This window comes from Physeter macrocephalus, chromosome 11 (assembly GCF_002837175.3).
Source record: "Physeter macrocephalus isolate SW-GA chromosome 11, ASM283717v5, whole genome shotgun sequence".
Taxonomy (NCBI): domain Eukaryota; kingdom Metazoa; phylum Chordata; class Mammalia; order Artiodactyla; family Physeteridae; genus Physeter; species Physeter macrocephalus.
The window spans coordinates 118,889,988-118,903,355 of NC_041224.1; the positions used below are offsets into that span (position 1 = coordinate 118,889,988).

General features: G+C 36.5%; 1 protein-coding gene across 7 annotated transcripts in view; it reads right to left on the reverse strand.

The window, feature by feature from the left end:
• The window catches only part of RALGAPA1 (Ral GTPase activating protein catalytic subunit alpha 1), a 222,367-nt gene that overhangs the window by 175,550 nt on the left and 33,449 nt on the right, over nucleotides 1-13,368 (reverse strand). For all 7 annotated transcript variants that reach the window (XR_003681899.2, XR_003681898.2, XM_007113236.4 and 4 more), the window contains exons 2-3: nucleotides 2,012-2,122; nucleotides 1,407-1,456 (exon numbers count right to left, since the gene is read on the reverse strand). Coding sequence is in view for 5 of the 7 variants with exons in the window: in XM_007113236.4 (XP_007113298.1) it covers nucleotides 1,407-1,456; nucleotides 2,012-2,122 (161 nt within the window). In the remaining 2 variants the exon portion in view is untranslated. The remainder of the gene's footprint in view (nucleotides 1-1,406; nucleotides 1,457-2,011; nucleotides 2,123-13,368) is intronic.

Sequence of the window (13,368 nt, forward strand, 5' to 3'; positions counted from 1 at the left end):
AATTTTCTTTTAAATCATCATTAGTCTCTAAAGGTGGAGGTCAGATATTACTGTCCCCATTATAAGTAGAAAAACATCAGCACAAAGGTTAAATATTTTTTCCAAAAGATGAAAACCCTATATCTAACATCTCTTTTCCTAATGAAATTTAGTGACTGATTACAAACATTTCTGTTCAAAGAGTAACAAATGATCAGTATATATTACATACAGGAAAATAAGTATTACTTTTTAACAGAAGGAATATCCTGAAAGAGCTTCTGTTAACTAGTCAATCATCTGTTTCCTGAATATAGGGCAAGCATAAATGTCTGAAGGAACACTTTCCAGGAATTATCATCTTGCTTTCTCTGTACATACTTTTACTCTTTCTCAAAATATTCATGTTTTAATATTTACCTTGTAAACAGTTCATGCAAACACCTGGGGAGGTAAATATAAGCAAATTCCTCAGAGTTAACGACTAATGAAAATTAACTGCAGAACAGGTACCAACACCAGTTACTTCTGTCTGGAACTCTTAAAAAAAAAAAAAAAAAAAAAACACTTTCTTTTTTCAGCTGTGACTAACTCAGCAACTAAGAGAGAGATCAAATTCTTCAATTCTTCTAAACTATACTAAAATAGTCAACATACAAAATAGTGAATTATCTTTAATTAGCAGTAGATACAATAGTTCAATCTTTAGAAACTGATTTCTAAATTCTTTACTATGCTTTTCAAGACACAAGGTCTAATCCTGACTTTATCCAGTTCTCTAAAATTCTCAATAAAGATCAGAATACTCCTATCACTATTTGATTTGAAAGACAGAATGAAGAGCATGGGGTTATTTGAAAAGCATGTGTGTCCCTCATTTTTATCATTGTGCCAAAAATGAAACAAATTTTAGCAGAGTATCAAATGTTGTTGTTTCCTTCTGTTTATTAAGCAATAAAAATCTGTCCCACCCCAATCCAAAGCAAATGTAGTAGAACAACAATTTATAAAATATTTAAAACTATTTTATATAAGTTTTCAATGAAAAGCAGTTAAAGCAGAAACTATAAACTCCTTAGGTATGTAACAGTTCCATGAATTTACCCTCTCAAGTAAGAATTTTTTTTTTTTTTTAATTCTCCATTTGTGTAAATCTCCCACAAATTAAAATTTTCATGTTTGCAAACACAGTGAATATTGTACCAACTGTGGTATCAAATGCATAAAAACATAATTTTATCTGTACCTAAAAATAATATGTGTACCTCAGAAAATAATTAAGAATTAAGTCAGGTATATCTTTAGGTTAAAAAGTGCAATTCAGTTTTTGAAAAGCATGGTAGATTCACATTGTTAATATTCAATATATTCCTTTGTATGTTCCAAAAATTAATTTTGGAAAAAAAGTTACATTGGCAGGTACTTACCTCAAAAATAAAAAGTATAGCATCCAATTCCTCCCTTTGAGACTTGTGACCTAAAACATTTTTATAGAAAAATATTTTAAACATTATCATTTTGTCCTCAATGTCAACAACCACTTAAAAAGCTTAAAATATTTCAAGCACTGAGGTTTTTTTCTCAGTGATTCTTTAATAAAATGTTTAAAGTGTATTCTGTTCAATGTATAGACAATATCATAGAATCTCTCTCTACTCTTTTTAGACAGTTAAATTTAGATTCTACATATTTATGTCTAAGAACAAATCATAATATATTGTGGAGAACTCTGAATGAACTCTAAAAATGAATTTATGAAAATGACTGCTCAAACCTGACATATGCCCCTAGGGCAGAGCAAAGGTGAGAAAACACATAAACCTGACCAGAGAAAAAGGAAATCTAAGCCTTCTCAAAATAATAAGGATACTACTACTAACCCATAGTGTGAGAGGGGTGTTCTTCAAGCTGTCTAACAAAAAGAAGTGAAATAATACTAAAATTCCAATGTCCAAGAGTATATTTTTAAGTGACTGTTTATGACAATTATTTGAAACATCAACATAAGCCAAGACTGATTTTAACATCTTACCTTTCTGTTTAAGACTAGCTTCAATAGTAACAAAATTCTCAAAAAACACATAATATATATGTGAAAAATGTTGGTCAAAAAACTGTTTAAGATCGATGGACTCTGCATTCTCTGAAAAATAAATGAAAACAGTTTTTAGTGATTACTATTTATATCACATTCAGCAAATATTTATTGTGGCATGTTTCCTTCAAAAATGCCAAAGAACTGCTCTTAAAATTCTATTAAAATATTTAAGAGATGTGTTTATACATTTATATCCTAGTTCTCACAACTTCAGCTTTTAAAGATTTTAGTTTTAATTTTAAAAACTGGTCAAATCAGGTTATCATAATCTTTGTTTACTAAAAGAAAACAATGCCTCAGAAAGTTTTATCCAAAATCATTAAAAAAGAAGTCAAGTTCTATTTTCAATTCACAGCTATGCTCTCCTAACTTTTCCCCAAGACAGTTAAAAATCGGTATTTCTAAGAGTAATAATACATGTCTAAAATACATTTACTTTAAATATCTAACAATAGGCTTTGCAAATAGGCACTTAAGTATTACAAAACTCAGGTAATACTTGTTCTATAAGAACTGTCAGTATAGTCCAAGGCAGAGAAACTGAACATTTAACTGTATGCAGAGCAGAAAGTGTTGGGTCCTAACACAAAATTACTTTCAAAACTCAGTGAGGGGTGAAGGTGGGGAAAGAAGAAACGCCTGACAGAGAATGTATTATCTGAAAAGACCTCTATGGACAGGAAGGACTTTGGACATAAAGTGGTGGGTTTGAATGAGAAAGACATTCTCGGCATAAACAAAGACATGAAGTGAGGAAAGCAGGATAGGATGCAGAAAAATAATTCATTTTGGCTAGCTTTGAGCATTTTGATAAAAATAAAATAGAAAAAGTATCCTTGACAGGTCGAAAAATATCATAAGTGCAAACTAAGGAAATGGGATTTATTATTTAAAGCAAGATATCTACATCGTAGGTGTATATGTACTTATGCATCTTATTGTTTGGTTTATTTTCGGGGGGGTGAGAAAGTTGGGGAAAAGGGGAGGAATTAAGAACTTTTACTTTATATACTTCCTACTATTCAAATTCCTTTACAAAAAGCACATGTCTCTTTTATAATAAACAAATTTGAAAAAGGCAACTGGAAAAACAAAGATTTTTTTGAACCTGGGAGTAAAATGAAGAATAAACTACTAACTGCTGATAAACTCAAGTTAAAGGTACACATCAATTAATTTCTTGGAATGTTCTAAGGCTGAATGGAAGATTTCAGAATAAAGTTAAATAGTAACAACATACAGACAGCACTTTAAACTCTGGTGTATTATCTTACCCTATGAATATTCATAAATCTTTAATGACATCTCATCTACGGAATTTTCCAAGACTGCTTCCCTTTTGTTTTGCCCCCCCCAAGGAAGGAATGGATGCCCTCTCCTCTCTATTCCCTTGTGTTCTCTACATTTCTCTCTCATGGAAATAATTATGTCTCAAGTGTCTCCTTGTCTTTTTTCCAGGACTAGTCTATAGTTTCTTTAGGATAGAAAGTGTGTCTACCTTAGTATTTCCAAAACCTAAGCACAGTGCTGAGCACATATGTCCTCAAATGTGTTTTATTATTAATCAAATAAATTATTTTAATGTTATTGTATTCATTTTGTAGCTTGGAAATTTTTATCTTGGAAAAGACTGCATAACCTACTGACAGGCAAAATAGCACTGCTTCATCTTGACTGGAATTAGAACACCCAGATTCCATTCCTACCTGTAACACTATCTGTGTACATTTTCAAAGAACTAGGGGAAAAAAAAAATAATAATGGCTAACACAAACAATGTTTTCTATATGCCAGACACTCTTCTTCTAAGTCCTTTATAGAAATTAATTCCTAAAGTCCTCAGAACAACACTATGAAATAAGTACTACTATTATCCCTAACTCTAAAGATGAGAAAACAGGTATAGAGAGTTTAAGTAATTCAGTTAGTAAGAAAGAGTCATGGATTTAAACTCCACACAGCCTGGATTTAGTGCCCATGCTCTTAACCTCTATGTTATTCAGCTTCCAGTGTAATATTGATACATCTATAAGAAAAATAAGAAAAGAACACTAGTAGTTTATCTGTTATCTACCTGTAAGAAGATAAGAAAAATTGTCTTTGAATACTAGTTAAACATATTTTAGAGACTACCAAAATAAAACACATACACTGAGATAAACAGAAGTATTCTGCCCCCCCCCAGTAGTTTGAAGTAACAAAGAACTATGAAATGAGAACGAAATAGACTGCTATAATTAACCACTAAATTTCCTGAAATTAATGTTTCAAACAAAACTAATGTCGCAGGGGAAAGAAGAAAATGAGAACAATAACAAAGCAAAACAAAAAAATCAAAACAACACAAAAGCAAACATGAATCAACTCAAGATTGTGCAACATAAATTTAGGAGCCAAGATAGTCTCTCTCAATTTCCTTCCCATACAGCATGTTACACAAAGCCTGGAAACTACATACTTGCTAATAAAAAATACTGCATCAAAATTAGGTCAGTTTGTTTTTTACTCTGTATCTATTTGTAATGAACTAGTTAGCAAATAAAAACTCATAACAGATTTTTGTTCACCAATTCACAAAATTTACATAGTGGGGGTAAACGGGAAGAAACACAAAAAAGGTGGATATAAGAGAATAAGAAGGTTTCACTTATTTAAAAAGAAGTCTCTCTATAAAACAGTAACACAGAAGAAAGGAAAATACAAAAGGAAGGAAATCCACAAAGGAAGAGATTATGGAAAAACTTCTACCCAATACCTTTCCCCAAACAATGCCCCAAAACCCTTTATGTTTTCTCTTTTTGTGAATGCCTCCAGTACTTTTAGGCAGTGTGGCTCTTAATTATGTCACATTAGTTAGTACAACTGTCCCTCGGTATCAGCAAGTGGTGGTTCCAGGAACCCATCAGATGCCAAAATCTGAGGATCCCTTATATAAAATGACATAGTATTTGCATATAACCTATGCACATCCTCCCACACACTTTACGTCACCTCTAGATTACTTATAATACCGGACACAATGTAAATGCTATGTAAATAGTTGCCTGGGTGTGGCAAATTCAAGTTCTGCTTTCTGGAATTCTCCAGAATTTTTTTTCCTGAATATTTTTGATCCAAAGTAGGTTGAATCTGAGGATGTGGACCCACCCCTCCAAAATGGAGTGCCACTGTATCATTCTCTTACAGATACTGGATGCTCTTTGGGAGCAGAAAGCATGCCTTAGCTTCTTTTATGTTTCTAATTTTTTCAAAATTTTAATCTGAGGAAGTGCTTTGCATAGTGCTAAACTGATGGTTGGCACTTAAAAAAAGTTCAAGCATTCAAAAACTTCCCCCATTTTTAGAAATACTTCTGTTTGATTTGTAATGTTTGTGAATTAGTATTTCCTTAAAGAAATCAAACATTTCAACCACAAATTAAGATTGAAGTTTCTGAGATTTAAAAAAAACTTATTCAGGCTTAAGAATGCTTTGAAGACCTTTGGGAATACTAATTTAAGTAGCAAAATAGTTCTAGACTTCATTTAGTTTTCACAAAGAAAATTTCAGATGTCTCTAGGATCTTTTTATGAATAAGCTTCAAGAACCTAACTAATATATTTACTTCCTACTACATCTTTTGAAGACATCTAAGCTCTGTAACAAATCTATAATTAAAAATTACAAAATTCAGAAGGCCAGTTTACCTGACCTTAAATTTCAGATACCTGTATTAAATACCTCCCTAGAAAAGTTATCACATAACCCACGCTAGATGACCAAAAATTCAACCAATTTTGCAATACCATCATTCTTCTTCCTCATCTACATAAAAAAAAGCCACGATTTAGAACTTTTCCTCAAATGATGGCATTATAATACACTAATCTGTGAAGTGTATCACAAGTAATCTGCTCCTAATAATAAAGTGGTGAACAATGTAAATTATTGCCTTAAAATAATCAATAATAATGAGGACTGATCCAACAATACAGTGAATAACACAAAAAACCCTCTAATTGCAGAGACACAGAAATGCTGGATAAAAATAAATAATACAAGCTCAAAAAAAAAAAAGGAAGAGGAGAAGGAGTAGAAGTGAAGAAAAGAGAGTAAGTAGGAGAGGAGGAAGTGGGATGGAGGGAGAGGTGCCATGAGGGAGAGGAGGATGGTGAGAATGTGGTATAGAGAAAGGCAGGGAGGGGTTGAAGGGGAAATATGGAGGAAAGGAGATGGGAAGGAAGTAAGGATGAGGAGAAGGGAGAATGGGTAAGGGAAAAGAAACACAAAAATGTAGTATTAAAATATAAGTAATATGGAGTCAAGCACAAATAAGGGGGGAAGCAGAGAGAAAAGTAGGAGGAAAACAGAAAGAAGGTGCAAGAGAGAAGAAGGGGGGTAAAACCACACAAATAGGCTGGAAAATTATAAACAATACATTATCAAGTTCTAAGAAAAGAGGAGGGTATATGAGAAGGGAGAAGAAATTGAGAAAAGGGAGGAAGTGAAGAGAGGACAAAAGGAAGAAACAGAGAAATAGTAAGTTGGAAGACAGACTGATGCTATTACTCAGAATGTAGCACAGAAAAATAATAAGATGGAAACAGACTGCCTGAGAAGTTCCAAGAACAAAAATAAAATGTAAGCAATATTCAGAGACATAAGGTCTGAGTACTATCTAAAATTGGTGAAATATGTAAATAAATCTTCAGACTGAAAAAGCATAGTGATTCCCAAGCAGGATGAACACAAATCCACGGCCACATCCTAACGCCAAAAACAAAATGGAAATATTACAACCAAGAAAAGTTACCTACACAGAAATATCAAAACTAACAACAGACTTCTCATCAGCCCAAGAGAGGCAAGAAGACAATGCAATTTTATACTGAAAGAACTAAGGGAAAATAATAGTCATCCTAAAATTCTAATTCAGCTAAACTACTGTTCAATAAGATGAACATGAAAATAAAGAAAAGGCATTTTCTAACATACTTAGAGTTTAACACTTAAAAACCCTCACTCAAAGAATTACAAAAGATATATTTCTGAACGAATAGAAATAAACTCACATGGGAGAGTGAGAAGCAAGAAGCAAAGATGAGCTAACAAACTGGAAAATGTGTGGGTAAATCTCAATGAGCACTGACTGTTAACAAAAGTATTAATGCAAAAGATTACTAACAAGGAGGAAGTAAAATAATGGGCAATAATGTGAAAGATGAAACAAATGCTGGAGAGAGTATTTTAAGATCTTATTTTGTTTAAGAGGACAGTAGAAACAGTGATGAACTCTAGACTTCAATATTAGTATGCTATTGAAGTTTTCTAAGTTACAAATAAGAGAATAACAACAATGCATAACTTCTAATCATTAGAAGGGAAAAAGAATATAGAAAAGCTTATCAATCTAACAGACATGAGTAAAGAAAAGCACCCCAAAAAAAGTGAATGAGATGACAGAAATCAATATAAATATACAAGTAGTTACAAAAAAGTTAATGGATTAAATGCCACAGTTAAGAAAGAGCTGTAATCATACTGGATTTAAAAACACACACAAAAGTCAAGCTACAAAGTATTTATGAAGAAAAGTATTTTTAACCCAAATACTAACCAAAAATACCAAAAGTGATCACTCAACAAGAGACAAAAAGTAAACATTAAGGCAAGAATTAATACAATTAAACAGGTCAATGTATTTTGACAAAAGGCTCTATTTACCAGAAAGCTTTAATTTCAATTTTGCATGAAGAGTTATAAAAAGCAAAAGCTGACAGATTTCTAAAGAAAAGCAAACCCATTTATAGTGTGGTAGCTTTTAACACATATTTAACAGAAGTACGTATACACAAGTATACACAAGATTTGAATAACAAAATGAGCACTTTACCTGTAAAACTCTAAATTCAAGAGACTATAAATCTTCTCATGTAAAAGTAAGGTATTTATAAAACCTGAACTAGTGGGGACTTCCCTGGTGGTCCAGTGGGTTAACACTCTGCACTCACAAAGCAGGGAGCCTGGGTTCAATCCCTGGTCAGGGAACTAGATCCCACATGCCACAACTAATAGCCCACATGGCACAACTAAAAAAGCCCACATGCCACAACTAAAAAGAGCCCACATGCAGCAAGGAAGATCCCGCAGGCAGAAACAAAGATCCTGAATGCTGCAACTAAGACCTGGTGCAGCCAAAGAAAAAAGTAAATAAATAAATAAATAAATATTAAAAAACAAAAAAAGTTTAAAAACTGAACTAGTAAGGCCACAAACTAAATAGAAAAAGACAAGAATAACTTAGCACATACCATGCTCTCTGACCAAAATGAACTACTAGGGACTTCCCTGGTGGCACAGTGGTTAAGAATCCACCTGCCAGAGGAGAAGCTTCAAGATGGCGGAAGAGTAAGACGCAGAGATCACTTTCCTCCCCACAAATACAACAGAAATACATTTAGATGTGGAACAGCCCCTACAGAACACCTACTGAACACTCACAGAAAACCTCAGACTTCCCAAAAGGCAAGAAACTCCCCCACGTACCTGGGTAGGGCAAAAGAAAAAAGAAAAAACAGAGACAAAAGAATAGGGACACGACCTGCACCTCTGGAAAGGAGCTGTGAAGGAGGAAAGGTTCCCACACACTAGGAAGGCCCTTCACGAGCGGAGACTGCGGTGGCGGAGGGGGGAAGCTTCGGAGCCACGGAGGAGAGCGCAGCAACAGGGGTGCAGGGGGCAAAGTGGAGAGATTCCCGCACAGACAATCGGTGCCGAACAGCACTGACCAGCCCGAGAAGCTTGTCTGCTCACCCGATGGGGCAGGCAGGGGCTGGGAGTTGAGACTCAGGCTTCGGAGGTCGGATCCCAGGGAGAGGACTGGGGTTGGCGGCGTGAACACAGCCTGAAGGGGGCTAGTGCGCCACAGCTAGATGGGACGGAGTCCGGGGAAAGGTCTGGAGCTGCCGAAGAGGCAAGACACTTTTTCTTGCCTCTTTGTTTCCTGGTGTGCGAGGAGAGGGAATTAAGAGTGCCGCTTAAAGGAGCTCCAGGAATGGGCGCGAGCTGCGGCTATAAGCTTGGACCCCAGAGACAGGTATGAGACGCTAAGGCTGCTGCTGCAGCCACCAAGAAGACTGTGTGCAAGCACAGGTCACTATCCACACCTCCCCTCCCGGGAGCCTGTGCAGCCCGCCACTGTCAGGGTCCCGTAATCCAGGGACAACTTCCCCGGGAGAACACACGTCGCTCCTCACACTGCTGCAATGTCATGCTGGGCTCTGCGGCCGAAGGCTCGCCCCGCACTCCATACCTCTCCTTCCCCCTGGCCTGAGTGAGCCAGAGCCCCTGAATCAGCTGCTCCTTCAACCCTGTCCTGTCTGAGAGTAGAATAGACACCCTCAGGCGAACTACATGCAGAGGCGGGGCCAAATCCAAAGCTGAACCCCAGGAGCTGTGCAAACAAAGAAGAGAAAGGGAAATCTCTCCCAGCAACCTCAGGAGCAGCGGATTAAATCTCGACAGTCAACTTGATGTACGCTGCATCTGTGGAATACCTGAAAAGACAACGAATCATCCCAAATTGAGGAGGCGGACTTTGGGAGCAATGAAGTATATTTTTTTTTCCATTTTTCTCTTTTTGTGAGTGTATATGTGTATCCTTCTGTGTGTGATTTTGTCTGTATAGCTTTGCTTTTACCATTTGTCCTAGGGTTCTGTCTGTCCATTGTGGGTTTTTTTTTTTTTTGTATAATTTTTAGTGCTTGTTATCATTGGTGGATTTATTTTCTCATTTGGTCACTCTCTTCTTTCTTTCTTTCTTTTTTTTTTTTTTTTTTTTTTTTGCGCTACGCAGGCCTCTCACTGTTGTTGCCTCTCCTGTTGCGGAGCACAGGCTCCAGACGTGCAAGCTCAGTGGCCATGGCTCACGGGCCCAGCCACTCCGCGACATGTGGGATCCTCTTGGACCAGGGCACAAACCCGTGTCCCCTGCATTGGCAGGCGGACTCTCAACCACTGCGCCACCAGGGAAGCCCTCTTTTTATTTTTTAATTATTCTTACAAAAAAATTTCTCTTTAATAATTATTTTTCATTTTAATAACTTTTATTTTACTTTCTCTTCTTCTTTATTTCTTTCTTTTTTTTTCTCTCCCTCTTATTCTGAGCCGTGTGGATGACAGGCTCTTGGTGCTCCAGCCAAGAGTCAGGGCTGTGCATCTGAGGTGGGACAGCCAACTTCAGGACATTGGTCCACAAGAGACCTCCCACCTCCACATAATATCAAAGGGCAAAAATCTCCCAGAGATCTCCATCTCAACTCCAAGACCCAACTCCACCCAACGACCACCAATGTACAGTGCAGGACACCCTATGCCAAACAACTAGCAAGACAGGAACAGAACCCCACCCATTAGCAGAGACTCTGCCTAAAAGAATAATAAGGCCACAGACACCACAAAACACACCACCAGACGTGGACAGGCCCACCAGAAAGACAAGATCCAGCCTCATCCACCAGAACACAGGCACTAGTCCCCTCCACCAGGAAGCCTACACAACTCACTAAACCAACCTTAGCCACTGGGGGCAGACACCAAAAACAACAGCAACTACGAACCTGCAGCCTGCAAAAAGGAGACCCCAAACACAGTAAGTTAAGCAAAATGAGAAGACAATGAAACACACAGATGAAGGAGCACGGTAAAAACCCACCAAAACACAGTAAGCTAAGCAAAATGAGAAGACAATGAAACACACAGCAGATGAAGGAGCACGGTAAAAACCCACCAGACCAAACAAATGAAGAGGAAATAGGCAGTCTACCTGAAAAAGAATTCAGAATAATGATAGTAAACATGATCCAAAATCTTGGAAAATCAATGGAGAAAATGCAAGAAACGTTTAACAAGGAACTAGAAGAACTAAGAGCAAACAAACAATGGTGAACAACACAATAAATGAAAATAAAAATTCTCTAGAAGGGGGCTTCCCTGGTGGCGCAGTGGTTGAGAGTCCGCCTGCTGATGCAGAGGACACGGGTTCATGCCCCGGTCTGGGAAGATCCCACATGCCGCAGAGCGGCTAGGCCCATGAGCCATGGCCGTTGAGCCTGCGTGTCCGGAGCCTGTGCTCCGCAACAGGAGAGGCCACAACAGTGAGAGGCCCGCATACCACAAAAAAAAAAAAAATTCTCTAGAAGGAATCAATAGCAGAATGAATAACTGAGGCAGAAGAATGGATAAGTGACCTGGAAGATAAAATAGTGGAAATAACTACTGCAGAGCACAATAAAGAAAAAAGAATTAAAAGAACTGAGGACAGTCTCAGAGGCCTCTGGGACAACATTAAACACACCAACATTTGAATTACTGGGATCCCAGAAGAAGAGAAAAAGAAAGGAACTGAGAAAATATTTGATGAGATTACAGTTGAAAACTTCCCTAATATGGGAAAGGAAATTGTTAATCAAGTACAGGCAGCACAGATGATGGAGAAATTAAAACCTTTACAGACAAGCAAAAGCTAAGGGAATTCAGCACCACCAAACCACCTTTACACAAATGCCAAAGGAACTTCTCTAGGCAGGAAACACGAGAGGAGGAAAACACCTATGATAACAAACTCAAAACAATTAAGAAAATGGTAGTAGGAACTTATATATCAATAATTACCTTAAATGTAAATGAATTTATTGCTCCAACCAAAAGACACAGACTGGTTGACTGGATACAAAAACAAGACCCGTATATATGCTGTCTACACTTCAGACCTAGGGACACATACAGACTGAAAGTGAGGGGATAGAAAAAAGATATTCCATGCAAATGTAAATCAAAAGAAAGGTGGAGTAGAAATTCTCATTATCATACAAAATAGACTTTAAAACAGACTATTAAAAGAGACAACAAAGGACACTACATAATGATCAAGGGATCAATCCAAGAAGAAGATACAATTGTACATATTTATGAACCCAACATAGGAACACAAGAAACATCTCAAATAAACAACCTAACATTACACCTAAAGCAATTAAAGAAAGAAGACCAAAAAAACCCCTAAGTTAGCAGCAGGAAAGAAATAAAAAAAATCAGATCAGAAATAAATGAAAAAGAAGTGAAGGAAACAATAGCAAAGATCAATAAAACTAAAAGCTAAATTGACAAATTCTTAGAAATGTATAATCTCCCAAGACTGAATCAGGAAGAAACAGACAATATGAACAGACCAGTTGCCAGTAATGAAATTGAATCAGTAATCAATAAACTCCCAACAAACAAAAGTCCGGGACCAGATGGCTTCACAGGCAAATTCTATCAAACATTTAGAGAAGAGTTAACACCTGTCCTTCTGAAACTAATCCAAAAAATTGCAGAGGAAGGAACACTCCCAAACTCATTCTACAAGGCCAGCATCACCCTGATACCAAAACCAGACAAAGATGTCACAAAGAAAGAAAACTACAGGCCAACAGCACTGATGAACATAGATACAAAAATCCTCAACAAACTACTAGCAAACAGAATTTGACAGCAAGTTAAAAGGATCATACACCATGATCAAGTGGGGTTTATCCCAGGAATGCAAGGATTCTTCAATATACGCAAATCAATCAATCAGTGTGATACACCATATTAACAAATTGAAGGAGAAAAACCATATGATCATCTCAATAGATGCAGAGAAAGCTTTCAATAAAATTCAACACCCATTTATGATAAAAACTCTCCAGAAAGTGGGCATAGAGGGAACTTTCCTCAACATAATAAAGGCCATATACAAGAAACCCACAGCCAACATCGTCCTCAATGGTGAAAAACTGAAACCATTTCCACTAAGATCAGGAACAAGACAAGTTGCCCACTCTTACCACTACTATTCAATATAGTTTTGGAAGTTTTAGCCACAGCAACCAGAGAAGAAAAAGAAATTAAAGGAATCCAAATCGGAAAAGAAGAAGTAAAGCTGTCACTGTTTGCATATGACATGATACTATACATAGAGAATCTTAAAGATGCTACCAGAAAACTACTAGAGCTAATCAATGAATCTGGTAAAGTAGCAGGATAAAAAATTAATGCACAGAAATCTCTTGCATTCCTATACACTAATGATGAAAAACCTGAAAGTGAAATTAAGAAAACGCTCCCATTTACCACTGCAACATAAAGAATAAAATACCTAGGAATAAACCTACCTAAGGAGACAAAAGACCTGTATGCAGAAAACTATAAGACACTGATGAAATGAATTAAAGATGATACAAACAGATGGAGAAATATACCATGTTCTTGGATTGGAGGAATTAACA